This window comes from Rhinolophus sinicus, linkage group LG12 (genome assembly GCF_036562045.2).
Source record: "Rhinolophus sinicus isolate RSC01 linkage group LG12, ASM3656204v1, whole genome shotgun sequence".
Lineage (NCBI taxonomy): Eukaryota > Metazoa > Chordata > Mammalia > Chiroptera > Rhinolophidae > Rhinolophus > Rhinolophus sinicus.
This window is the reverse complement of record NC_133761.1, coordinates 29,720,268-29,748,075: the sequence shown is the minus strand read 5'-3', so window position 1 is coordinate 29,748,075 and position 27,808 is coordinate 29,720,268. Positions and strand designations below refer to the sequence as shown.

At 41.2% G+C, this 27,808-nt stretch overlaps 1 protein-coding gene and 1 long non-coding RNA gene across 6 annotated transcripts in view; one reads left to right on the top strand and one right to left on the bottom strand.

The window, feature by feature from the left end:
• Positions 1 to 320: 320 nt before the first annotated feature.
• Positions 321 to 27,788, bottom strand: LOC141567796 (uncharacterized). Of its 3 annotated transcripts, XR_012490638.1 has the most exons (6): positions 27,667 to 27,788; positions 15,867 to 15,948; positions 15,579 to 15,773; positions 11,026 to 11,206; positions 7,907 to 8,013; positions 321 to 6,435 (listed from the first exon to the last, which is right to left on the bottom strand). It is a non-coding gene; the product is annotated as an uncharacterized LOC141567796 (long non-coding RNA). The 3 variants fall into 3 exon arrangements; XR_012490637.1 differs by having other exon boundaries at positions 321 to 8,013; XR_012490636.1 differs by lacking the exons at positions 321 to 6,435; positions 7,907 to 8,013; positions 11,026 to 11,206 and having other exon boundaries at positions 15,470 to 15,773.
• GRHL2 (grainyhead like transcription factor 2) overlaps positions 27,454 to 27,808 on the top strand; it is a 151,293-nt gene continuing 150,938 nt past the window's right edge. For 2 of the 3 annotated variants that reach the window (XM_019754155.2, XM_019754154.2), the window contains exon 1: positions 27,674 to 27,808. In XM_019754155.2, coding sequence (XP_019609714.2) covers positions 27,789 to 27,808 — 20 coding nt within the window. In that variant the 5' untranslated portion in view covers positions 27,674 to 27,788. Of the gene's footprint in view, positions 27,606 to 27,673 lie in introns of those variants that run through there. The other variant, XM_019754156.2, reaches the window with a different exon arrangement.

Genomic DNA, 27,808 nt, shown 5'->3' with positions numbered 1-27,808 from the left:
ATACAAGTCACGTTTGACTTCTGCAATTACAAGAGGTGCTCAAAGTTGTCACCATCAGCGTCCAGACACCTCTGATTATGGCGAACTACTGCTTGAGCATAGATAACATCGCTTAAAATGTGTATACATTTTTTTGGCACCCCCAGTACTTTCAGGAAGAAGTGAGCAAACACATAGGGAGAGAGTGAATGGTTTCTGGGCCTTCAAAATCACACCTGGAGACAGTTGCCTCTGTCACTGACAATGTCAATTCACTCTTGAACTTCTTACTCATAAAAACAAAAGTTTTTTGTTTTGTTTTTAATTAAAGTTTATTGGGGTGACAATTGTTAGTAGAGTTACATAGATTTCAGGTGTACAATTCTGTAATACATCATCTATATATCACATTGTGTGTTCACCACCCAGAGTCAGTTCCTTTCCATCACCATATATTTGATCCCCCTTACCCTCATCCTCCCTCCTTACACTCTGGTAACCACTAAACTATTGTCTGTGTTTATGAGTTTTTGTTTCTTCATTTGTTTGTCTTGTTCTTTTGTTGTTTTCAGTTTTATATACCACATATCCGTGAAATCATATGGTTCTCGACTTTATTTCGCTCAATGTAATAATCTCAAGATTCATCCATATTGTCGCAAATGGTACTGTTTCATTTTTTCTTATGGTAGAATAGTATTCCATTGTGTATATATACCACAACTTCTTTATCCAATCATCTATCGAAGGACACTTTGGTTGTTTCCATTTCTTGGCCACCGTAAATAAAGCTGCAATGAACATTGGAGCCCATACACAGCTCAACAACAACAAAACAAACAATCCAATTAAAAACTGGGCACAGGACCTGAATAGACATTTCTCCAAAGAAGACATACAAATGGCCAATAAACATGTGCAAAAATGTTCAACATCACTAATTATCAGAGAAATGAAAGTAAAAACCACAATCAGATATCACCTTACACCAGTTAGAATGGCTATCATCAACAAGACAAATACCATGTTACCCGAAAATAAGACCGGTCTTATATTAATTTTTGCTCTAAAAGACACATTAGGGCATATGTTCAGGGGCTGTCTTATTTTTTCATGTACAACAATCTACATTTATTAAAATACAGTCATGTCTTCTTCTGGAACATCGTTGTAACATACTGAATGCGTCCATCTGACTGACGATCTTAACTGGGGTTTATTTTTGGGGTAGGTCTTATATTCGGGGATACATGTGTAGTAAAAAGTGTTGGAGAGGCTGTGGAGAAAAAGGAGCCCTCACACACTGTTGGTGGGAATGCAGACTGGTGCAGCTGCTATGGAAGGCAGTGTGCAGGTTCCTCAAAAAATTAAGAAGAGAATTACCATATGACCCAGCAATCCCTCTCCTGGGTATGTACCCAAAAAAATCTAAAAATTTTTATCCTTAAAAACAAAGGTTTCTAAAGCGTTTTCTCCTCATGTATTATTTTATTAGTAATAGCACAAAGGTACTTTCTCGTGATGATAATCCATGCAGTATATTAGCACCTGTTTGTTTGTTTTTTTTTAACTTTTTTGGAGCAACATTCACACAAAGCTGAGTCATTTGGCAGGAAAGTTTGCCAGAACAAATCGGGAGTCAGTAGGAGAGGCATTTTACAACTTATCAGTCAGAAGAATCACTGATACTAACCCCCACTGGGATGGCATGTTCATATCAAGCATGGGACTGGATACTCTCCACAAATCCCTGACATGTCACCTTATAGCAGAGCAAATGAAGACTCAGAGGAGTTTACACAGTTCACCCAAGTTCCCAGGAGTGTGACTTGATCCAGGCCTTATGTTTCTCAAAGCCATGTCCACTATACCAAGCTGTCTCCAGAAGAGGAAGAAGCCAGAAAGAGGCTAAGAGGCTGGTGGTACCTGTGAGGGGTCAGCCAGGGGCTCCTGCCTTTTACCCCAATTATCACTCACTCCTACCTTCAGCAACCTCTAGTCTGTCTCACACACACACGAGTTAGAGTCAGGGGCTGTGAGATCCAGGCTTTGAGGGAGAGGTGAAGACAGCAGGGCTGCAAAAGTGAGCTTGGGCCTGGGAAAATGCTGATTGGGGCTGGGCCCAGAAAGAAACTAGGGCAGGTTAGTACAGCTACAGCAGTTGTGCCAGAAGTATATTGTGCAGGAGAGAGAGAGAGAGAGAGAGAGAGAGAGAGAGAGAGATTATGAGAGTGTCTCTCCGTGTGTGTGTGTGTGTGTGTGTGTGTGTAGGAATGTGTATGTATGTGAGAAAGTATGTGTGCATGGGAACGTGTTGAGTGTTATGTGAGCTGGTGTGTGGATTTGTTGGAAAGTAAGCATGTATATGACAGTGTGTGTTTGTGTGTGTGTCAGAGTATGCGACAGTGTGTGACTGTGGGTGTGAAACGGGGGTTGTGTGTGATATATCTGAGAGTGTGTGTGTGTGTGATGTGTGTTTGTGTGTATGTGTGTGAGAGAGACTGTGTGTGATGAAGAGTCCACCTGATGATGTTCAGAGATAAAGCTGCGTTAGTGGCCCTAGGTTACTCTGAGGCCCACCCACTCCTGATTGACTAGGATGCTATGGTCCCTTTCAATTTTCTTTAAGGGAGACTCTGAAGGAACACGGTCCCGGAGTTACCTGAGCCACTAATCCCCCCGAGTGAAATTCCTATACACCAGCAGGTATCATTTAGAGCCTTTCTCAATTAGCAATCATAACACCTGAAGCTTTGAACAGTTGTTACGTGTTTATCTTTCACTTTAAGTTCACTCTGTTGGCTTTCTAACCAGCCAAGTTCAAACAACCTTCTGTCTGGCAGCCATGAAGACAACAACCCAACCCCCACCCCAAAGGCAGTTATAACCAGACAGAGGATGGAGCTGAGTTCCATGATCTCCGTGTGTGTTCTGTTGCTTTTTTATTTAATTGTGCTTTATGATGTGCCTACTTCCAGCAAGGATTTGTGGTGACTTACAATATTAAAAACACACACCCAACAGAAATGCTTCAGAAACTCAAAACCTCAGACCAAAACTCTAGCCAGAGGAAGAGAAAGATGCTGCAGTGTGTGTGTTATGTTGCTTAATTTTCACTTATGGTAAAACAGAGCCTTTAGAAGTGCAATACTGGGTAATGGTTAAGAATTTATCTCTAGGAATTGCTCTGTCTGGATTTAAATTCTTGTGCTATTTGCTTACATTCTCCACACCTCGCTTTCCATCACTAAAAATGGGAACAACAACAGTACCTTCCTCATATGATTGAGAATAAAGTAAGATAATGTACACAAGGTGCTTAATACAGTGCCTGGCACACAGGACGTGATCAATTTTGTTGTGTTATTGTTGTTATTTTCACACCCACTGTGGGATTTCAATTACACCCACATTGCATCTCTTTTTGATTATGTGCACAGATTTAGATGGGACTTCCCTCTCAGGACCAATGTGAAGAGAGGTGAAGGAACATATTACTGGAGTCCCGTCATCCGACAGCCCAAGAGAAGATGCTGTGGCCTGCTCTTGTGCAGGGCAGTGCGACTACGCAGGCTGCACAAGAGACTGCATGAATCGGGCTTTCTTTAGTTTTCTTTTCCAGTTTTGGTTTTCTTTGCAAGCTGTGTTGGACATTTGCTTGCACTGGTTTGGCTTGCGGGTTCTGTGATCACCAGGCGTGGAGCTGAGCTAAGTCAAGGTGACGCCATGTGCTTGGCTGCACGTCGGGCTGCAGTGAGACTATTTCAGGGGCGTGATCCTGGAAGACCTGTGAGCCTCCTTCCAAGGCCAAATTGAGTGCTGTTGATCTCTGAGAAACAACTGCTCTTTGGAGCAACAAATCGCAGAGAACACTGGTAGTTTGATATATACACAGCCTATAGCACAAACGCCTCCATGTGGGTTCTTTACTCAACCCAAAATACCTAGACACACAATTACCACATCCATTCTTTGCTTTTGTCTGTACTGGGCAAGTGAGAAATGATCTATGATGTCCTCAAATATAATGGAATGCTCAGGCGATTGCCACTGAGCCCTCCCACCTCCCAGCTTCCCCTTGGCATTGCCTCGGTTTCCCAGGTTCCTGAGGCAAGCACCACCTACACAGGGTGGATATGGGAGTTACTCCAAGAGCTGGCAATCTAATCCTGCCCCATGTTTGTTCCATGTGGATGTCTTCCCTTCTCTCCCTCCACCCAGCAAGATGGATTCAAGGGCTGCCATGTTTCAGTATTTATCTCTGCATCCCCATCCTCGTCTCTTCCCCCAGGTCTACTTGGTGCCTGGCACTTACTGGGAGTTCTATAAATGTTTGTTGAATCAAAGAGTGTATGTATAAAAGCAAGTAAGCAAAGAATGAAGTATTCCACAGAGAAGAATGTTAAGGCAGAAATAAACCCTACGTGCTGTTGGATTGAGCATCTACACACGACAGTTAAGGAGACAGAAGCCTCCGTGGTGAGAAGCCTCAGTGGCAGGACTAGAGTTCGGGTGTCCTACTCTCACGGTGACCCTGTGCTGCTTTTTCTCTCTCTGTGTCTTCATCTATGAGTCTTCTCAGAGACATACGACAGGAGTCTGTCAGTCCCACCTCTCACTGAAGTCACTAGTTCATTCACTAGGGTACAGCTTAACCTGGCCTCATAACAAAACCAAATCAATTAATATTGATTGAGTGCCTGCTTTGTTGACAGCCAGGTAAGAATGAGAGAAGGCAGCAAGCACAGGAGAGAGAAGCTCTGTGTAGCTTATTTGCCTTATTAATGGTCAGTCTGACACCCCCGTTCACATTCATAACACAGTCCCAAGAAGGTGGCAGGCATGCCTGAGGGCTTTCAGCTAGGAAAGATAAGGAAGGGAGGCCTCTACTGGCTCCAGAGAAAGCCCCTTTCTCCCTTAGGCAAGGAGAATGTTGAGTAAATAATGAGTCCAAAACTACACCCTGTTCATGTACGAGAATTCCAAGAATGATTAAACCTAACCGTTGCTCCAGGATACATAGAAATTTAATGTCTCAATTCCCCAGTGCACTTTCTCTCTGTCTTTGTCTGTTGGTCTCTCTCTCTCTCTCTCTCTCTCTCTCTCTCTCTCTCTCTCTCTCAAGTGAGAAGGCAGCCATCTGCAAGTGAGAAAGAGAGGTCTCACCAAAACTGAATGGGCTGGTCCCTTCATTTTGTACTTCCCAACCTCCAAAACTGTGAGAAAAAAAATTCCTGTTGCTTCAGCCACTCAAGCTATGATATCTTGTTATGAAAGCCACAAAAAAAATAATATAAAGTATGTTGTCTAACCACAATGGAATGAAATAGAAATCAATAGCAGGAAGAATTTTGGAAAACTCAGAAATATGTGGAATCAAACAACACACGCCTAAATAACAAGTGGATCAATGAAGTCAAAAGGGAAATAAAACACTACTTTGAGATGAATGAAAATGCACACACAATATATTAAAACCTGTGGCATTCAGCTAAAGCAGTGTTTCCAGGGAAATTTATAGCTGTGAATGCTTATATTAAGAAGGAGAAAGACCTCAAATCAATAACTGGACCTTTCGCCTTAAGACACTGGACAAAGAACAAACTAACCCTAAAGCAAGCAGAAGGAAGGAACGAATAAAGATTAGAGTAGAAATTTAATCAAATAGAGATGAGAAGAACCATAGAGAATATCAATGAAACCAAAAGCTGGTTCTTTGAAAGGATCGACACAATAGACATTTAGCTAGATTGACTAAAAGTCACCTATAAACAGACTTCACTGTGGATAGGCCCTCAGACCACGACTCATCCTTTGCAACGGCCAAAGAGGCTGAGGCTTTAAGAGCTGGTGGTGTGGCCAAGGCAGGGGCAGACTAGAAGCAAAGTATCCTGACCTCCATCTGGAGCTTCTGACACTCTACCCCCGCATTCATCTTTTAACACCAAATCAAACGCTTGTATGTCAACTTGTATTTGAAAAACAATAGGAAAGCCAATGAGGAGAATTCTGCTATGTTGTAAACTGAGAAATCCTGAGTGAGTCAAATCTTTGCCTCCTACTTTTTCTTCTGCATGAATCAAATCTCACTTGAAGTAGCGATTACTCCCTCAAGCATTTCTCTGGTTGCTTAAGAGCAACAAAGGCTATAATAGCTGTGGCAGGAGAGAATTTAAATCATGCTTCTGTAACTAGGTGTTGTCTTTCAGGGTCATGGTGACTCTTTCAAGATTCTAATCCTGGACAGGAAAGAGTCGGGTGGTAGAAGATGCAGGGGATGCACTGTATTAGGGAATACGGCCTGCTCTGGCCAGTCAGAATCCTCAGAACTCCCCTGCGTGTTTCGTAGTATTAGCGAAGCACTGGTGTGTGGCTGAGCTGGGATGACCCGGCTCCGTGTGATTTCAGTGAGAATGTCTGATGCTCTTCTGAGGACAGGTGAGCTTGGTCTTCCTTCTAAGAACAAAATCAAAATCTCAGAACAGTGTTCTGATGGGTGACCTGAAGTTGTTCTCAGTCTTCAGCAAGCAGTTTAAGGCAGCTCTTCTTATTCCATGGGGGGGCATGACCACCCTCAAATGTCCCCTTTTAAGTAATATTTTAATGCAGGGTTCCAGCAACAGATACACCGTCACAATACCAGTTGAGCTTGCTCTTCTCCTCGATATGGATTTTATTCAGCTAATGAGATAGTAGAACTGAAGACAGGGAGGGGTTTCCGTTGTAGTTCAAGGAGCTTGAGTCAGGGAAAGGAGTCTCGGAGTCATAATAATAATAACAGATAATATTTATTGGGCACTTGCTATAGCCAAGTAGTGTTCAAAGTACTTTACATGGATTAACTCATTTAAAGTGCTCAATAATTCTACGATGCAGGTGCTATTATTGAGTCCATTTTATAGATAAGAAAACTGAGGCAGAGAAGTTAATTAATCTGCCCAAGGTCAAAAGAGGCTGAGCTCCAGTAAGTTTGTGTTCTTAATCATGCCACGTAGCCAGGCTTTGAGGGAGTCAGCTTTAAGAATTGGCTCCACCAAGTACTGTTTATCTATCTATCTATCTATCTATCTATCTATCTATCTATCTATCTATCTATCTAACTATCTATCTGTCTATCTTCAAATTCCTACTTACTTCCCCCAGCTGTAATCCTCTTTAGGAATTTGAGTAATGACCAAATTAAGAATTATAATAGGCTAGAAAGTCAAAACTGGGAGGGACCTTCTAAACCATGTAAACGAAGCCTCTAATTTATGGTCGAGGAGTCTGAGGTCTAGAATGTTCACATAGACAGAAGAATTCTTTACATAAGGCACCATCACACAGCTCCAGTTTCAGAAGTTAGAGACCACCAAACAGCAAAACTATTTTGGGTATCCTTCTAAAATAATTCTGGATCTTTCTGAGAAAGAAGAGAGCCTTGCGTAGGAGTTTTAGACCCTGACTGCTCATTCAATTCACCTGAAGGACTTTTTAAAAATACTTAGGCCTAGGCCCGTTGAGTCAGAATCTGTGGGGCATAACTTGGACAACAGCATGTTTTTTTAACCACCTCTCGGTGAATCCCATGTATAGTGAAGGTTGAAACTATTTGCTTGGCCTATATTTGATATATTCTTGCTGCTTGGCCAAACCAACATTTTATTTTGTCAAGTACTCAACTGGTGATGGTAGAATAGTTTTTCATTCCATAAGGTAGTCCTTCCCAAAGAGGGTTTGGGCATCTTAGAAAAGCAAAGTCACTATGGCTGTTGGTGTCTTGAATTCTTTCTGTGAATTGAAAACCACTTTCATGGCAGCAACCACTTCCATGTGCTCCATAAGCATGACGTTAAGTTTAAGAAGATGAGTGGACTGGAGAGAACCAAGCTTTTGGAAGTACATTGGCTTGTGTTGGTCTAATCCAGAAAGGTGACAGGAGACCTACCTGCTATCCACACATATCTCAGCCTTGGCCGCACCCACCCTCGGCATGCAAAGGCCTGGGGGTCCCAGACTGGCCAGCTGGCTTCAGAGCTGAAGTCAGGCTAAAACCTAAAAGATATTTAGCTATTAAAATAAAGTACAGTGTTCACCAAATGAATGCAGGTATTTTCCCAACAGAAATAATCAGGCCACTTGCCCAGAGGGCAAGTACTAATGCATAGGAGCAGAGGAATGAAGTGGGGCGGAAAGAGAATCCCATCTTCCAGGCCCATCCCCCCCCCACACACATGCCCTCAAGCACTAACTAAACAAACAGCCATCTGAATCACTTTCCTTCTCTGTTTTTATCCTGCACAATGATAAAGACCATTCCCATAGTGTTTGCAGGGTTAGAGTTGTACAAAACTGCGTTTTGAATAAGTCAATTTCAATAAGTCAAAAAACATTTTTCAAAGCCTGAGATCAGAGGTGAAGGAAAATGAGGGGTGGGGTTCAATGGTCCATTTGAGATGTTTACCTTGGGTACTATGAGAGGGAAAGCGGGCTGCACCACTGCCAAGGCAGAGCTCTCCCAGCTTCCCGCAGCACCTTGCAGTAAGGAGAAGCACAGGGTTTAACACCAATTCCTGAAGGACTCAAGGAAGCATGTCGGAATCCATCTGCTCTGCTAAGGCAGAATTAGCCCGAAGATGTGGGTTACAGACTCTCTGATGAGCCAGGATGAATAGTGACTAAAGCATTATGGTCCAAAGAAAACAATCACAAATGGAAAAAACAGCTGAAATTGTTTCTTATACTTGTAAACGAAAAGCAAAGTGTATACTAAGAATGTTACATGTCTTGGGGAGTTGTTCCTGTGATCAGCTTGATACTGGTGAAAGAGGATGCCAGTAAAATGAATTACAGCAACATATTATCTTGCCCTTGCCTTGGATTCTGAAGAGACTACCTTTGGATTCTGAAACCTGTGGATTTTTATGAACTGTCCTCTTTTGCACAGTTCATAGCATGCAGGAAGACAGCTGCATCACCACCATTCCCCTCATCCCCACCTCCCTCGACTTTCCTTTTAAGTTTTGGCCCAAGTACTAATGACAAAAGAAGCACTGCGAGGGAGGGCTTTGCACTCTAAGATCCTTTGGTGCCCAGCATGGGCTGGAGTCAGGGAAGGGGGGAGTTCACCCCTATTCGAGACAGAGAGTCTCGAACAGGAGCCTCCGCCTTTTTCTAAGGTGGAAAGCCCTTGTGATGAGGCTGATGCTAAGGAGAGATAGAAACACCGCTAGCCAAGGTTTCTTAACCTCTCTTTATTTTTGGTTTGCATATTCACCGACAAAGATCCTCATTGTTAAGAAGCTCTCGGAAACCTTTTTATATGCATGTAAGCAAAGTGAATTTGCTTTCTCTAATCCCTAGGAGGAGGGAGGAGATCAATATTTATTAAATTCTTAATGCGTGCCAGGTCCCTTACAAACACCCTCATTTTAAATCCTGTAACTACCCAATGTGGTCAACATTATTAGTTCCCTTTTATACAGAGAAGGAAACCAAGGTTCAGAGACAGGAGGTAACTTTTCCAAGGTCACACAGTAAACCAGGGGTTGGAGCCAGGTTTCAAGCCTAAATGCGCTGGGCTCCAAGATCCTCACTCTTATTCTCTATACTAGGCAACCTCCATCTCTGCCATATTTTCCTCCTGGCCCCCTATTATCTTCCGCCAATTTTCTTGCCTCCTGTCCTGAAGAATGGTTTAAACAAGGACAGCATCTTATGCCCCACACTCTCCTAATGCCTCCTAAATCAAAAGAAGCACTAGTGACAGGGCAGTTGCTCTGACTGAGCCCCCCAGAGGGTTTTTACTAAGAACATGGGAATTGCTGGACAATTGCAACCTGATGACAGTTCATGACCAGAAGGCTAAACGATTAGCTTACTTTCCTATATTTCAATCGTGCACTTCTTTAGCTATTCTTATGTTCCGTCTTGATAATATGATGACATTTCTGGTCCCTCTTAGGTCATAAGGGTTAAAAGCTTGGTCTCTGGACTAAGAAAGAACTAAGTTAAAATATACCACGTGGCCTTGTGTAAGTGACTTCAGTTTGTAAAATGAGTATAATGATGGATTGCTGTGAGCAGTGCATGGAATAACACAGGCAAAGCGCTTAGGGTGGTGACGGGGACATAGAAGATTCCCCGGGAATTCTCCTCCTCATCTTTATTGTCCTTCTCCTCTTTATTTTTATTTCTCCTGGAAATGGAGGCAGAGCAGGGGTACAGAATTGTATGTCTGCCAAGATGGCACAGTCTGGCCTGCCAGTTCTCAGCCATCAGCAGTTTCTCAGGGGCTGGTGGGTAAGCGGAACAGGGGACAATGGTGCCACATCTTTGGCAAGTCTTCTTGTCTTTGCCCTTTTCTCTGGCTCAAGGAGCCTCACTGGTTACGTGACTAAGAATTGGAGGTAGAGGTTGGAGGATTGAGGGGAGCAGCGCAGAGGGGGCTGCCAAGATTGGACCACGTATAACATACAACTGTGTGAGCACAAAGCAAATAACGTGGGCTTTGAATGTCACCAAAAGTGCTCGAGTCTGCCTCCGCTGTTTATGAGCTGTTTATCTTTGGGCACATTATTTCACTTCTCTCAGCCTCTCCATCCTAATGTTTACTGAGCTGCTACCATATGCCAGGCACCCGGTGGCCACTTTTCATATATATTTCATATATATGAGATGGCATTCCTTCACAAGCATTCCGCGAGCTGTTATTAATATTTTAGTCTATTTATGCCACTGCTTTACATCTGCTGGTTTAGCAAGTAACTACTGAGCCATCTACTGTGCTGAGAATAGGGATACGATTGTCAGCAAGGCAAGCATACTTTTTGCCCTCTGTGGCTTGTATTCTGGGGGTATTAGAGGTGGGAATGGGTTATCATGCCTAGCCCACAGTGTGTCTTCAGTAAATATCACTTCCCTCCTCCTTGGCCCAAATTCACTCCATTCTGCTCCACAGGGTTCAACTATTCAGTTGAATCTCATAAAATTGATATTTTGTTCATCAAAAATGGTTAGAGTAGCAATTGCATAAGTCCAATATAACATGGAAGGGAGAAGGCTTACCTTGATTTAAAGCAATACTAGCAACAACTTCCCAGTGGAGCTTGAGTCAGACGCTTATTCTTAACTTCCTAGGAAGGCAATTCCATCCCTTGCTCTGTTAAACAGAGCTCTAATAGCAAGGCATCCAAACAGACTGTTGAATGCTCACCGAGGTAGAAAACCAGGGCCCGACAGCAACGTCCTGCATTGGGAGCCAACAGGTGGAAACGAGGGAATGTCAGTGAGAAGGCAAACAGAGGAAAGCTGGCTGGCATGCTGCCTACCTGGACAGACTGACCGCAGCCACCAGCCTCAGTCGGGGCAGGGGAATGCTGTCAGCCTCTCCCTTTCCCTGAAACCAATCCATTAACCCAGAGATAAGCATCCAAGAGAAAATAGTGCCACTTTGAACCCAGGCAAAGCGCTGTCAAGGGGAACGCCCAGAAATGGGGCCCAAATGTACTACTGCTCCTTCCACAAAAATTGGGCAGCTCAAAAATTCAACTCTATAACCTCTAAATGCCTCCAAACAACCATTGGATTACCGTATCTCATCAACAGTTGCTCTCAAGGACAATTTTCTATCATTATCGAGGTAGTGCCTTGCCCTTTTAGTTAGGATGATAATGTCCAGTGTAAATAAAGCCTTCTTTGCTAATTTCAGTTGTGTGCAATGAAAAGCCTTTTTTCCTTTTCCTTTTTTTTTTTTTTTTTCCCCCTTCCCTCAGGCTCTTTGGGCTGAATTTACCCAGGTTCCTGGAGTGTGGAAAAAGCAAACACGGTTTTGTTTGGATTCTACCCTTCAGTTTCCCTGGACTAAAAGTGCCAGAAAGTTAGAAGTTAGCCCAATGAAAATCATTGTCCTGGGGTATGAGAATAGTTTCAGAAAATGTTGTAGAACGAAAAAATCCAGAGGGTTTTATAATTTAAGAGATGGGTGGGTGGGGGGAGGTGTTTGACCTATTTTCAATTTCTTTGTGTTTTCACAGAAAAGTAAACAATTTTAAAATTCATGTTAAATTGTAGCTAAGTGGGTATTCAGTCCATTCAAAACAGGATGCCGAATGGTAGATTAAACATTTTATATGATCATATCAAATTCTGACACGAAAACTTAAAGTGATTATTATAAAATTTCTGAAAGAAAGATAAGATGCAACAAATATCAGGGACTTAAAAACATACACGCAGAAAGAAACAAAAATCGTCTAAATAAGTGACTTTGGGCTTTCTCTGAGGCCCTTAGTAATCTGTGTAGGGGAGTCTAGTTAGTGAGAGTTGTTGACTTATTGGTAAGGTTTCCAGTCAACAGGACTGGAACGCTATTAGTAGTTCGGTTTTGGGGGAGTAAAAAGTTATATGTGGATTTTTGACTGTATGGGGGTTGGCACCCCTAACCCCCACGTTGTTCAAGGATCAACTGTATTTACAAATGTAGGGACCTGTTTTTATATGTAAGCTCATTACTCTCGAGAGACTTACAGAATTAGGTATTCCAATATTGGCATATTATGCTTCGGTTGCCACAAAGAACCTATTACTTCCACAGAGTAAGATTTGAAGCAAGTGTGACATTATACTGTTTTTCACAAGGACACCATCGGAATCACACTTAATGCATTTTATTAGCATAGGCTTACACTGCACAGGACATAAAACCAAATCTTTTCCTGACACAGTTTCCATGTCTAAGAATTCTTTGGTCCCAGCTAAATTCTCATTAACATTATTCATGAACACTCATTAATAGAGCTAACTAGCGAGTATTGCTCATACCAGTGCTCTTGCCAATGGAACACACCACTGATGATTTGAGAGTGACTTCCCTGATTTGAAAATGTGGGAAGATTAAACCGGATATGTTGTTAGGCTTTTTGCTGTCTTTCATTCTCTTGAACAGAAGCTGCCTGCGGAAAGCATGGGTTTTCCTTTGCTCTCTCATAACATCAGTTTGCAGGCCTGGGACTGGGCGGGGACTGGAATTCTAGAGTTCAGGCTGCAGGTCCAATTTGGTTTTCCCATTAAGTCACGACCTCACATGTGTCTCTCTCAATTGGAAAGATCCTTTTGGCCTCCATCGCATCTTATTTAGAACACAGGTGGGAGAAGGGAGTGCAATTATTGGAGGCCTCCTTGGAGACTCCAACAAACTGTTTCTCTAACTTTTCCAGTCCTACCTTGCACACGCTGAATTCCAGGGTTTCCCAGTTACTGGTTAGAAAAGATGTATTTTGCGATGTTCCATAGGTACTTTTATAAACCCACCATCTGAAAAATGCTTCAATGCCCTGGCATCAAATTCATAACTACATTTTGCAGCAACTTCATTGACTTTATTGACATGTATAAACAAACCCTTGAAATGTCTATATTCTTTTTCAGTTTGGTAATGTTTTCATTCTATATGGTCTCAATTATCTTAGTTCTTAGTATGGTTTCTTAAGACAATTATTAATTTGAGTTCTTTAGATGCAGTCATTCTTTACACAATAAACATAACAATATTCTTTGTTTCCATAGAGAAGTACTCTCTTACAATTTTCTTAAAACAGGTGATCTTCTCAGTCTAAACATTTTTTCCCAACTTATGGTAAAGGCATAGAGCAGAAAAATGTTAGAAAAATAGAAGAGTGATTAAAATGGCAGCTGACCCCAGCCCGAGGACTGCAGGGTGTGGTAGAGGTTGAGCACAGGTGGCATCTATCTTCACTGAGGGCCACGTGAACCCAGGCTTGCCAGATCATCTGATTATTTTTTTTAATAATTAAAGTTTATTGGGGTGACAACGGTTAGTAAAGTCACATAGATTTCAGGTGTACAATTCTGTATTACATCATCTATAAATCCCATTGTGTGTTCACCACCCAGAGTCAGTTCTCATTCCATCATCATATATTTGATCCCCTTTCCCCTCATCTACCACCCCCCCGTCCCCTTTACCCTCTGGTATCATCTGATTTTTTAAAAAGAAGCTGAAATCACATTTTTGTGTGAAATTTCACTTAGAAGTTTTTTTAATTAAAAAAAAATACTGCCTCAATGAAAAAAATAATCACTGAGCGTATCAACAAAATATGTTCTTTGGCACAGTCCTTCCCAACGACTGCCAGTTTACCTGTTATCACACAGCAGGGAAGCTTCTGAGGTGGTTGGGCATAGATGTCTACCTATATCATGAAATCTGTTTGGGGGAGGGTTAGGGCCCCTCTTAGGGACAGGCTGTCTTCCTTTCAAAGAACTGAGGTGCCTGGAGCAAGGAACAGACCTGGGTGGGACAGTGGGCTGATCCTGGCTAAGGATGCATTTTGCATTTCGCCTGGGGCAACCCAGCCAGCTTGTGACTCATTAGAGCTTTCTCCCAGATTCCAAGCAGGCAAATTCCACTCAGACTTTTTCTTTCTTTCCCTTTGACTTTTCTTTCCCTCCTAAACTGCCCATTCCCGCTACTTGTATTTTTAAACCAGAGGAGTTCAGCTTCAGTTCAGGTCCCGTAGATTTGTAAATTCCAGGTAAATTCCTACCAACTGAGGGACACAGCTGAACAGCTAAAACAAAAACACAATTAAACTAGAAAGGCAAACTGTCTATGATAAAATATAGCAGCCAGGAAAAACGATTATTGTGGAGAAAATATAATCATTAAAGAACCCCAAATGAAAACTACTTTTTATAAGAGACACGTAGAACACTTCACTCTCCCTGTAAACTGATTTGACATTCTGAGAGAATGCATACGTGTTACACCATATCCTCACATGTCTGTGTTACTTTTACAAACCTTTTGTCTTAAGGTGCATTAAAAACATGTTTTTGTTCTCGAGTACATTTTTATCTTCATTGATTACTTGGATAGTCACATTTTGGAATGCTTGTTCAAGTTTATAGGCCCATTTTCCTTTGGATTGTCTTTTTCTTATGGATTTGTAGAATTCCTTTTTCTTTCTCCCTTTCTTCTTCCCTCCTTCCCTCTTTCTTTTCTTCTTTCTCGTTCTCTCCTTCCTTGTTTCTTCTTCTTTTAAAAATATACTCTAGGTATAAATTCTTTACCATCTGTATGTGTTTAAAATGTTTTCTCTGGTGTGTGGATTTCTTTTAATTCTTTTAATGATATAGAAGTTTTAAATTTTAATGTAGTCCAATTTATGGATAGTGTTTTTTGTTCTGTTTAAGAAATTTTTGCCTAGTCCAAGGTCATGAAGTTATTTTTTTACATAGCTTCTGGAAGTTTTATTGTTTTACTTTTAACATTTAATATTATAATCCACCTAGAATTAACTTGTTTTCTGTGAGGTAGAAGATCAAGTAACTTATTTCCTTCTTTCCTTCCTTCCTTCTTTCCTTCCTTCCTTCCTTCCTTCCTTCCCTCAATTTGGATATCCTATTGGCCCAAAGTCATTTATTAAAAATACTGTCATGTTCTTATTACATTGCACATAGCTTTGTCATAAATAAAGATATGCGGGTCTACTTTGTCCATTATTTTATTTTATTTATTTATTTTTATTTTATTTTTTAAGCTTTGAAAACTACCGACATATGGTAGGTAACCCCCAAGACGCCTTCAAAGATTTCACCTCTTGATATTCATACCCTGGTGTAGTTCCTTCCCACACTGCACCAAGAGTGGTTTGTGTGACCAACAGAATACAGCAGAAGGAATGGAGTGTCACTTCCAAAATGAAAAGATGTTGAACTTCTGTTTTGCGCACTCTCTCTTTCTCTCGTTCTAGGGATGCCAGCTGTCATTTCTTAAGGATAGTCAGACATTCCTGTGGAGAAATTCACATGGCAAGTAATTGATCCCTCTGTCCAACAGTCCACGGAACAGCCATGTGAGTGAACTTGGAAAGAGATCCTCTCGCCTTCAGATGACTGACCCAGCTGATGGCTTGACCACAGCCTCATGAGAGACCCTGAGCCGGAACGCTGTTCCCAGATTCCTGCCTTTCAGAAACCATGTGAGATAATAAATATTTGTTGTTTTAAGCTGCTAAATTTGGGGGTCATTTTTTTTATGCAGCAAAAAAATAACTAAATAGACCATTGTTTCATTTTATAACTGCTTAAATATTCAAAAATACAAACAGAACTCCTAAAATTCTTACATTTTATGAGTTGCTTCTGTTGAAATGTCAAAGGCACTTTTAAAGCAGAGGGTTACCTAATAATCAATGCTTTACATGTCATAAAATTATAGGCAGCTCTGACTTTTAGCACACTATTGCTACAGAAAATATGTGGCAGCAACTGACAGAATGAGGAAAACAACAAGATTAAATCTGGGATTCCAGGATTATTTCTGTGGGTCCTTCCTTCTGGGCAATTTATGATTCTGCTGGAAGTCTAAGAAGTCTAGTTCTTTAAAATCCTTGGACTAAAGAGCAATCACCTTTCTTCTTCCTTGTTCCTTCTTCCTATCTCTCCATTCCTGCATCAGTCTTAAGATATTTAAGTTAAACGGTTTTAAATACCAGCCAGAAAATGCAGATACCACGTGCAGAGCAGTTTGCCTGGTGCAGAGTTGGTGAAGGGGAGAGTTAGGAGGCATGACTGAAAAAAGTAAGTTGCTATCCTTTCACTCTTGGCCCATGGAGCTGGGATGAGCAATACATGATTCTCCATGTGCTGGCCTCAGTATCCCCAAGAATTGTGTGCTCATTTTCTCCATCTCTGTCTCCAGGGCCTGACCATGAACATGCCCCTGATAATTCCCGAGGCTCCATTGTTTCTGGGGACCTACCTGGCACTGGCACACCTGTTTTCTCATCTAGTTTCTGTTCCCTTTGTTTTCTCGGTTTGGCCATCCTATATTTGGGGAAAGGAATTCCCTGTCGCAAATCTGGTCTTTAGGAACTTCATCCTGAGCTTAGCCCTCACTAGCTCCCAGGGAACAGTTGCATCATTTTGCTGAAATATCATATTTTCATCACAACACACACACACACACGCGCACGCACACACACACACACACACACACACACACACACACACTTCCCAAGCTTTCATCTACCCATGGGCCAATGAAGGATGGTCTCGAGACCCCACATTCCACATTCTTGAAGTCTGGTCTAAATCCCTCCCACACCACCTCCACTGTCCACTCCCTTGCTCGCAGCCTAATGGCTAGATAAATATAAACAGTGAGCTCTTGATTTTGTTGCTTTTCAAAACAAAAATTTTGCTTATGAAAATAATAAACTCACACAGCAAGTAGGGAGAACAGCATAATGAATCCTCATATACCCATTCACCCAAATTCAATAATCATGAGAGATTTTACCACATTTGCTTTATCTATACCTTTTCCTTCTTTTGTTGAATTATTTTAAAGCAAATTTCAGATGTCATGTCATTGCACCTCTACATAATTCCTTAAAAATGTGGACATTTTCATATATAACCACCGTTCTATTATCACATCCAACAAAATCAAGACTAGACCTTTGGCACTACCTAATACCCAGTCCATAATTAAATTTCCCCAATTGTCTGAAAAATGTCTTTTAACAGATATCTAAATCAAGATCTAAACCAGGTCCACAAATTACATTTAGTTGTATGTCTTTTAAGTCTATTTTAATGTAGATTTCTTCCCTCCCCACAGCAGGGGTTTTCTTTGTTTGTTTGTTTGGTGTTGTTTTTATTGTCCTTGATTTGTTGCGGTAACTAAACCTGTTTCCTATAAGCTTCCAACATTCTAGATTTGTCTGTTTGGCTTCTTGGAGCATCATTCAACTTGTTTAGCTATCTTTCTCATTTACAGAGGCTTGATCAGATTTAGCTTCACTTTGTAGGCAATAACACCTCAAGGGTGATGCCACAGGCTTTGTCGTGCCATTCCTCAGACAGCGTACAGCGTCAGGCTGTTCTACTTTTAGTGATGCTAAGATTCATCAGTGGGTTTAGGTGGTGATCACCTGACAGTCATCCTAAAGTTTCCCATTAACTGGTCATCATATCAGTTTCATCCACTGATAATCCCAAGTGAGTTTTGAAGAGGAATCTCTGACACAACAACAGACCTGGTCCACTGGTCACAGTACACCCACAGCAATCCATTATACTGCTTTACCCTGAATCCCTAGGAGATATGGCTTCCACTCACAGCTCTACCTTCAAGCCTTAGACAAGTGCTTCCCAGAACTTAATGAGCTTATACATCTTGTTAATATGTAGATTCAATTCAGGAGGCCTGAGATTCTGTATTTCTAACAAGCTCCCAGGTTATTCCAATATTACTGGTCTGTGGCTACACTTTATGGAGCAAGGCCTAATGCATTTCTAATATCTAACATCTCACAGAAGCCAGAAGGAGCTATAAGCCACTCAGAGATTTTCAAGAAACTTTCTGATGACTTATGCCACCTGGCCCTAAAAATCAGGGGGGGGACATGTGAATTGGGCAACAGTATAGGGCTCTCTTCCCTATAAATTTGCCTCCCTCCAACATGGAAAACTACTATTTGGGGACCAGTCATGGGCTTGGAAGCCCTCCTTCATATGGCTTCTGCCTCCACTGCCTGAGTTCATGGCAATCTCCTTCTTGCTGGGCTGGACCACCTAGACTTTGCCACATCCTCCTCCTCCCCTCATGCACATCACTGCCTGACGCTCTACAACTGGAGATAGGGAATGTACAGTAATAAATGTACTATGCTCTAGTTGTGTCCAAAACTTACTAGACCGAGAAGGCCATGGACCACTATGTGCCACACACACCTGCCTACTATCTCCAGAGTACCCTGGAAAAGGTCAGGACTTTCTGCCGGGACCACCCAGGAAGAACTGAGGTCACGTGATACAGGTGAGGGAAGGGGCTGTACCAAGACCAGGGTAGATAATACAAGCAAATCATCCCCATCAGTGAATGCCACAGACAATTGCTCTAGATTTTTTGCTGTCTGAATCTCAGTGCTCCCAACTGGCTTACATTCACTCATATCTCTTGGCTTGATATCCTAGATCCATGGCCCAGTCTTAATATCTGCTTTTGGCCCACTTAAGCTTTAAGTCCCTCCAAATATCCTTTCTGGGATTTTTTATTTACCTCCCAATTTTCATTTATGGTTTATGGCTCTGCTTATACTTGTGATGTGGCGGGAATAGTGGTGGTGGTGGAGTCTCTAGCCTTGGACAAGGACAGTTCACCCCAGTTGATAGCCTTGCAGACTCCACATCAGACACAAACAACTCAGGTGTCCTTATGCAGAAGACCAGTGGGGATGGATTCAGGGAGTTGGAGTTAGATTGAAGAATATCTCAATTGATAGATTAGGTTACCCAATGTGTACCTAGGAATTGCTGAAGGTTTACAAACAGGGCAGGGGCAGTTACATGATATTAGTTTATTTGAATATGTTTCTCTAGGTTGAGACATTTTCAAAAGTATATTGAGGCATCAACAATGAGTATACCTCATTAAAAATCTCAGAGAGAACATTCTGTTCTGCTGTATCCCCAGCTATGGTCTCTGGGTTCTCATTTTGGCATTTTCCCTTGGGTAAATGTCATTTCTTCTCAGTCTATTTATAGTCATTTAGATCATCAAAGCAACAATAAATCCCCAAAATAGGGAGAGATGCTCTGATGATCAATGGGATACATGACAAGAATTTTTATACAAGAATAAAAATGAAGAGGGTGCTATTAATATAATGTTCCACAACCACCCTCATTCTCTCCATCAACCCAATTTGTGCTTTTTTCCCTCAAGACCTTGCCTGAAGTATTTTTCTTCTGTGAAGCCAATCCTGACTAAATCTACTACATCTGGATACAGGAAGATCTTCTAATTCAAGGCTAGGAGGTAGCATTGTACAGGCTATGGAATAAAACAGATCAAGATTTGAATCCCAGGTCAGCTATTTACATGATCTAAAATGAAGGTCAAATTTACATGTATTATGAAGCATTCAAAACTTTGGTATCATTGTTGACTTTTTTTGTTTTATCCAAATGCCAATCTCCCACTACTTTCTTGTTAAAATAACCTTGATTTGTTCAAATTTTGAGTGGATATTCCTTAATCTCATGGAAGGTGGATCCAGTTCCTGATCCATACTAGTCATGTGACCCAGTTCTGGCCAATAAAAGAAAGTCTGATGAGGGCTTCTGGGAAAGATTTTTAATCCCCGAGATGAGTACCCTGTCTACCTTCTTCCTGCTTTTAAACTTGATTGTGTAAGGACATGATCCTTTTTACGGTGAGAGGCCAACAAGTACAAAGGCAATGAGCCAGAGCTCCCAGTTATGGAGCTGCCAATCTAATGCCAGCAATTGCCTCCCTCTGTTCCAGTCCCCAGACTTCTTATCTTACAAGAGAAATTAACCAGTCTTGGGTATAGTCTCTACTAGCTGGCTGCTCTTCAGCTTGCTGCTGAAAGCATTCTTAACTACTATTACCTATCTCACAGAGTATTATTAAAGCTTAAATGAGGAATCCCGTGGAGCACCTTGAATGTAGACGGTGCCCCATTAATACTTATGGAATTCGTTTATTTACTCAACATTGTAGATGAAGGTACTCGATTTCATGTCTCTCCCAAAGTTCCTCAAGTTGTAGAATGGGGAGGATGCTCATGATTCAGAGTAGTCAGACCATTTTCTTTTAAAGTGAGAAAAACTGAATCCTATTTTTCTAAATGGCTGTTAATCAGCCTTGATATTATAGCAGCCCAAAGCATTCCCAGCTGATGTTTATGTTGCTAATTCTTGATTTATAAGTTTTAGGCACAACTATTGACTTTTCTGACTTTCTGTTACAGATGAGGATTTAACACTTTCAAAACCTTTTACTTCCTTTCCTCTTCACTCACAAAACACCATTATCTTCCTCCTTCCACCTTCCCAATTGAGTTTTATCACTAGTTTTAGTAAATTATTATTCAGTAATTCCATTATTATGATCATATGACTATTATTTACTGCTGAGCCAAGTATGTACTAAGATTAATATATTTCCATTGTCGTACAATCCCCCTCCCCCTAGAACTACTGACCACTAAATATTTGCTTAGTTTTCTCTGTACCTGTTATTAATACTTCGCACACCCTCAAAAAATTTCTCAATATAATTTTTCACAATGTTAAATTTAACAGGTGGATTCTACCTCCCAACCCCCACCCAGAGACCTCCGTTGAGTTTAGTTGTTCTCTAAGCCTGCTGTGAAGCAGGCATTCTGACTTCCCTCAAACATTCTCCTCTGTTGAGTCCTGTTTTGTTAGCCTTAAGACCATCTCTTTCTTGATTTTTTCTTGTTCTTCCATATCTTAATGGAGCGCGTCATCCAGTATCTTTCAGAGAAAGGGTGAATGAAGACAATTTTTGAGATCCTGCATATCTGAAATTGAATTTTATTCTACTGTTATGCTTCATTGACAAGCTGTCTAGGCATAGGATTCAGTATTCAAAGGCAGTGCTTTCTAACATTTTCAAGCTGGCAGTGTTGTTGAGAAAGCGAATACATTCTGATTCTTGGTCCTTTGTGTCTGAACTGCTTCTCTTTGCTCATTTTATTTTATTTTTACTCTCAGGGAAGGTCAGACCAAAAATGAGATGATAATGGCTTTGGCTTATGTCATTTAGGATTCACTGTGCTAAGCACTAGGTGGGTCTGTCAATCAGAAGACTTGTAACACTTCAGTTCTTAAAAATTGTATTTTATCTTTTCTCTAATAATTCTCTCCCCATCATTTATTTTATCCTCTCTTTCTGAAACATCTGCTAGTTACATATTAGACTTTCTTGCCTGATCCTGCAATTTTGCCATCTTTTCTCTTTTATTGTCTATTTTGCTGTCCTTTTGTTCAATTTTCTAGGAGATTTCTTTGATTTTATCTTCAAATATACCATGCAAAGCTCTTTTTTGGCTTTTATATTTTAATGTCCACAAGCACTTTTTGATTCTCTGGTGGTTATCTAATTGCTTTTAAATTGTATGCTGTTCTTGTTCCATGGATGCAGTATCTTCTCATATCTTAATTATGTAGTCTTTATCCCATCTCTGTCCTATATGTTTTCCTCAAAAATCACTCTTAGTGACACTTTTGTTCTGGTCTTTGTACTTCATTTTGGAGGTTTTCTCAAATATCTGGTGATTCTTAACCTCATGTTTATATTTAAGAGTGTGGCATAAAAGGCTTATTAGAAGTTCTCTGTGTGAGGGTGGGACTTGTCCACTGATGGACTTTATTGAAAGGAGATCTGGTAGAGAGTAGGTCCTCCCTACATCCCTCTCTTCTCTCTCTCGCTTTCTCTTTCTCTCTCCCTCTCCCCTTCCCGCTTTCCCTCTCTCTCTCTCCTTCTCTCTCTCTCTCTGATTGGGGAACACCCACATGTTAGTAGCTGTAGATCTCTTTTCTAGGACCTTATAATTTATTTAAAGAAAGATTCTCTAATCTCCTATTTTGGGGGAGAGGAATGGGGGTGGTAGTAAAAGTTTAGCTCCTGGCTCACTAAGCTGGGTGGAGGAAGGTAGGAGATGGTATCTCATAGATTAGCATATGGCGTTTTACTTTTTTCGTTGCTATGGTCCAATGCCTCACTCCTGATGGTTTCCTTGGTGTATTTCAGCCTGAATTCTTCTTCATTCAGTTTGACTAGAATACACTTCTGTTTCCTGCCAGCATGGAGGCATGGTATTATGGGCTGAACTGTGTCCCCTAAATTCAGATATTGAAGTCTTAACACCCAGTACCTCAGAATGTGACTAGATTTAGAGATAGGGCTTTTAAAGATGCAATTAATGTAAAATGAGGTCATATGGGTCAGCCCTAACCCAACAGGACTAGTGTCCTTATCAGAAGAGGATATTAGCACAGAGGCACACAGATGTCCATGCACCACAGTAAAAACACCTCACAGTAAAAACAGTGAGAAGACAGCTACCTGCAAGCGAAAAAGAGAGAGGCTTAAAAGAAACCTTGATCTTGGACTTCTATCATTCAGAATTGTGAGAAAATAAATTTCTGTTGTTTGAACCACTCAGTCTATGGTGGTTTGTTATGGCAGCCCTAGCAAACTAATACAGATGGGAACTTGATTATGCTGGGTGGAGATGGGGACCTTTGAATCAAGATTTTGGATTGATCTCTCTGGTTTCAGCCCTACTACTCACTGTCACCTCCAATGACACATGGAAACTTGATTTTCTATGTCTTTATGAGATTCTACAGGCTAAATACAAGGTAGGCTTGATACTCAGAGTCTACAGATGCTCATGTTCATCTTTCTTAGCTTAGCTAAATCAGTTCCTACTCCTTTAGTTACTTTCCACTTTTCAAATTTTGTTATCATCTTTAAACTTCTCATTTCTCTTATTCTATGATCAGTGGGACTTCAGAAAGAAGTAAAGACATATATTCAATGCATCTGTCTATGCATTGATATGTGAAATATATGACATATATTTTAACAGGACCATGCTTCCTATCGAAGAGTTACTAATGGCTGGCCCAAGCAACAGAACCGTGTGCTATCCTGAAGGAAATATGCAAACTTCAGCTGGCTGCTGGCTGAATTTCACACTGCTATGTCAAGAGCCTTCATGAAATCTGTAAGTGTCCATGGAAATATGCACGTCCATGCAACCACAAAAAAAGAAGTGGCCCCAAACTGCAAGGGAACTACCATTGAATGCTCAGTTGGTTAAGTTATGTCTCTATTTTGATTTCAAATTCAGGCATCCAGGTATATTTCATTCTTCCCAAAGTGTCTTCTTGTGGGTAAGAACCAACTGAACAACTTAGTGCTTCTATATGCAAAACAACCTAGGATATATCACATCATTGGCTCCACAGTGAATTCAATGACAGACCCATTTGAATGGCCTGTTTGTGACAACATGTAGTGGGTGTACAAGCAGCAGGCAGCCTCCTTTGACTAGATCTGTAGCCTTTACAACTCGATGATTCTGCCCAGATACTGCAGAAGTGTCTTTCATTCTTCTCCCCAAGTCTCACTATAAGAGACTTGCCATAAAACAACGACAATTTAGCATCAAATACTAAACTTCTTATTTTAGGAAAAAGGATTAGCCATCATCATAGATACAATGAAAAATAGAATTAAATAATACTATTTTTCTTTCCTGGGAATGTATCTAAAACTTTAACCTCATAAATGAAATAATTTAGTCTAAAAACAGTACTCTGTTATTACTAGCTTTTTATATGAAAATTTACTTTGTTGCTGCCACGTAAAATGACCATCAAACTAAACTATGCTAAAACTCTTAAGTCTATGATGAGTACAGTGGCAGATTCCAGGCTTATTTTTATTTTATTTTATTGATGTGCTAACTGTTCCAATTAAGAACAATGGTCAGCCATTATACAATCACTGGGTTGGAAATGCTAATTTTACCAGATAGGTAGAATATACTTCTTAACACTTGGTTATTGAAAGCTGTTGGAAAATTCTGCATCCAGCATAATTTAGAACGATGCCCTTCAGTGGTTAAGGATGTGCTACTGTCAGGATAACGTACTGGTGCGTTTCAAACTCTAACATTTATCAGAACCAGCTGGAGGACTTGTTAGAAATATAGACTGCTACCCACCTTCTTGAGTTTCTGCTTCAGCAGCTTTGGGGGGAGTTGGTGAATCTGCATTTCTAACAAGTTCCCAGGTGTTCTGGGATGTTGATGGTCCATCCAGAGATCAAACTTTGGGAACCACAGCTGTACTAAATATTTATGGATAATGATGGTTGGAGAGAGAGAAGTACTTTCTCATGATGGGTGTGTCAGGAACTTTCACAGTCATTTACAATTCTTCTGCCAAATGAATTAAAAAAAATTGGGTAAGGAAGGTAATTTCATGGTTGACAATTTAATGTGGTCCACGAGGACCTTCTCCTTCACTAATCTAACCAAGCAATATAGCAGTAGATAGCCAATCGGGAGTACTAAGCTATATAAACAAAGTTAAGTTGTCAGATGATGGAGAGGAAGAAAGGAATCTTGGCCATCATTGACACTAAGAGGAAAGGTTTGGCCATAAATGTTGGTTTTGTTTGCACAAACAAGGTTAGGACAGTTTGATAAAGGTTTCTGGATAATTTTGGAAATGGCCTCATATTATTGACAGATTGACCCACACCTGTTTGTCTTCATTGTCTCCTGAAAAGAATAATAAAGGAAGATAAAAGGATAAATCCATGGGGACAAAGAGGATGGAGGAGAGGTCCAAAGATAAATTTCAGCACAATTCTGGAAGATGGGGTGAATGGAAGAGTGGAAACTGATTTAACAGAGCAGCAGAAGCTACACTGTAATGTAGAGGTCAGTACAGAAACAGCTCAATTAGCCCAGAACTCTGCAGATAATATGATATATGATATATAATATGTACAAATGTCAGTTAAGTTCACAAACTTTCCACCATGCACCTACACTGTGGAAAGTTCGTGAACTTAATTGTCTGACCTTTTCGTATTATATTATCATAGACAAAGATAAGTGACTTGCCTGAGTCATGTAGTAGAGGTATGATTTGGACTTAGGCAAATCTTTGCCATCGAGTGCACAGTACATAATTATAAAATTTCAGAATGTTAGAGATAAAGGGATTATACTACAAGTTTCCAGAAAGAAAAATTCTGGGTCACAAAAAGATGGAATCAAGGTGGCACTGGAATTCTCAACAACGCTGGATGCTAGAAGACAAAAGAACAATTTTTATAAATCATGAATGAAAAATTTCAACTTAGAATTCTCATCTCCATTGGAATAGGAGGACAGAAGACTTTTGGAGGGCTTTTTCCACTGGGGAAAAATGGAATTGTTTGATCATTTGAAAAATAAATTTGCTATCTGACAGATCAGGATGAGTGCATAACAAAGTAAATAGATAAAACATTTCATATGAAAGAAAACAACCGTAGTATACAGTTATCTCTGTTGACTGGTATCTGCATAGTCACCAACGACTTACTGTCCCTAAACTGTGAAAGAGCCATGTTGGGAGAATGGTAGAAGGGGAAACTGGGTGGGGTATGAAAGAGCTAGATCCTTATCTGATGCAACAGGTAGTCAAAGCACAACATCTAAACTGATAACTCAAGAGATAGCAGTATAAATTATTTAGAAATCGGGAGACAGAAGAGACCGCTAAAAGTGGAATGTGGTTGCCTCTAAAAAGGAGATTGAGAAGGTAGAGGAGAGGCGGGTACTGTATTATCTTAAGATATTATACTATCTTTAAAAAGTGTGTATACTTATGCTGTCTTTAAAAATCAAGAATAAATTTTTGAAATTCATTTGCTGAGAGTGAAAACATGGAACAACCAAACCTTCCTTCATAATGTAATTTTCAGGAAATATCTGATCCATAAAGATTAAAATAGAAGTTGTATCAACTCGGGCAACGTAGTATTAACATGAAATGAAATACGGCAAACTTTTCATGCCCTCCTTCAGTCCCATAATTCTTATGTGTGGGCTAGATCCCAGTCAGAACTTCCACAAATACTCTTTGGGAACACCTTTGCTAAGTCTCGTCATTTCCAACCAGGAGAAACAGAACTACAAAAAAGTCAGTTTCATCCTGAATTGTTTCCGTAGCAACCATATTAAGCCGGAAGGATAAAGCACCTTTGTAGTCACTGCTTTTATTGAATTACAATGTAAATGTTGATATCTGCCTGGAAACGTCAAATGACAGGTTTATGGAACAAATTCAGTGGTTGTTTGCAGCTCTGGAATCCCAGGCTGCAGAGTTGAGATGGAAGAGGTGCGCCTGGGCCATCTTAGTGTCTATTCAACCAGATCTCCTCACTTCACCAAAACCACTCCACTACCCATCTGCCCAGTTCAGGAGAGGATGCTCACCTTTTTGAAAATCTAACCTACCTGATATCTTTTACACATCGGGGCACGAAAAGTGTTTGTTGTGGGTAAGAATGTTAAAAATGCAATTACGCAAGAGACTCAGCAATCATTGGTCCCCCCCATCCCCCAGCACAAAATAAACTTCAGTCCCGTACTCTTCTGACACTGTCAAATAGTCCTCTTAATGTGGGTATTAAAAGCCTGTGGTTGTGCTGCGCATTTGATTCCGGTTGGCTTGGGATACCTGAGTTCAGCTCTCTTTAGTCCTTCCGTTCGACCCACAATCCCTAGTGGCTGCAGGTGTTGCTTTTTTTCCTGGTTCCTTCTCTCCTCGAAGTCCCCCTCCCCCATCCCCACCCGGGGCCGGCTAACGGGAAGAATGAAAGCGTAGCGTGAAGTCTCCTCGAAGCACTGACCCTCAGCTCCCACGGGCTGCCCCAGAGCTGCAAGCGTGCCGCCGCTCCGCTCAGGTAAACTTCGGAGTGAGTTACCTGCACTTGGAGAAGGGCCTTACCTGAGCGCGCCTCTGCCAATGGCAGCTCACCTGAGGGAGCCCCGCAGCCAATCACTGCGCAGCTCGTCCCTCGGGTTGTACCCTTTAGTGAAAGAATTCAGCTCCTTGCGAGAAAGTTACCTGTGGCCGACCAAGTCCGCCACTTTCTGCTCTGTGGCTGCCCACTGCTACGATCCAGGAGGACTCCGCGCTGCCCGGCCGCCTCCGAGCCCGGGCCCCATGTGAGGGGCCCCTCCTTATCCCACCTTTCCGGCTAGGTGAGGGCGCGAGCGGGCGAGCGAGCGAGAGTGGTGAGGGGGGACGGAAAAGCAGAATTACCTGTAGCTCTTGTTCTGCCATCTCGGGCGCTCTCACACACCTTCACCTGCACAGACTTGAAAGTCCAGTTTCACCAGAGGCTGAGGCTCCAGGAAAAGGGGAGCGAGTTCATTGGATCAAACATGTCACAAGAGTCGGACAA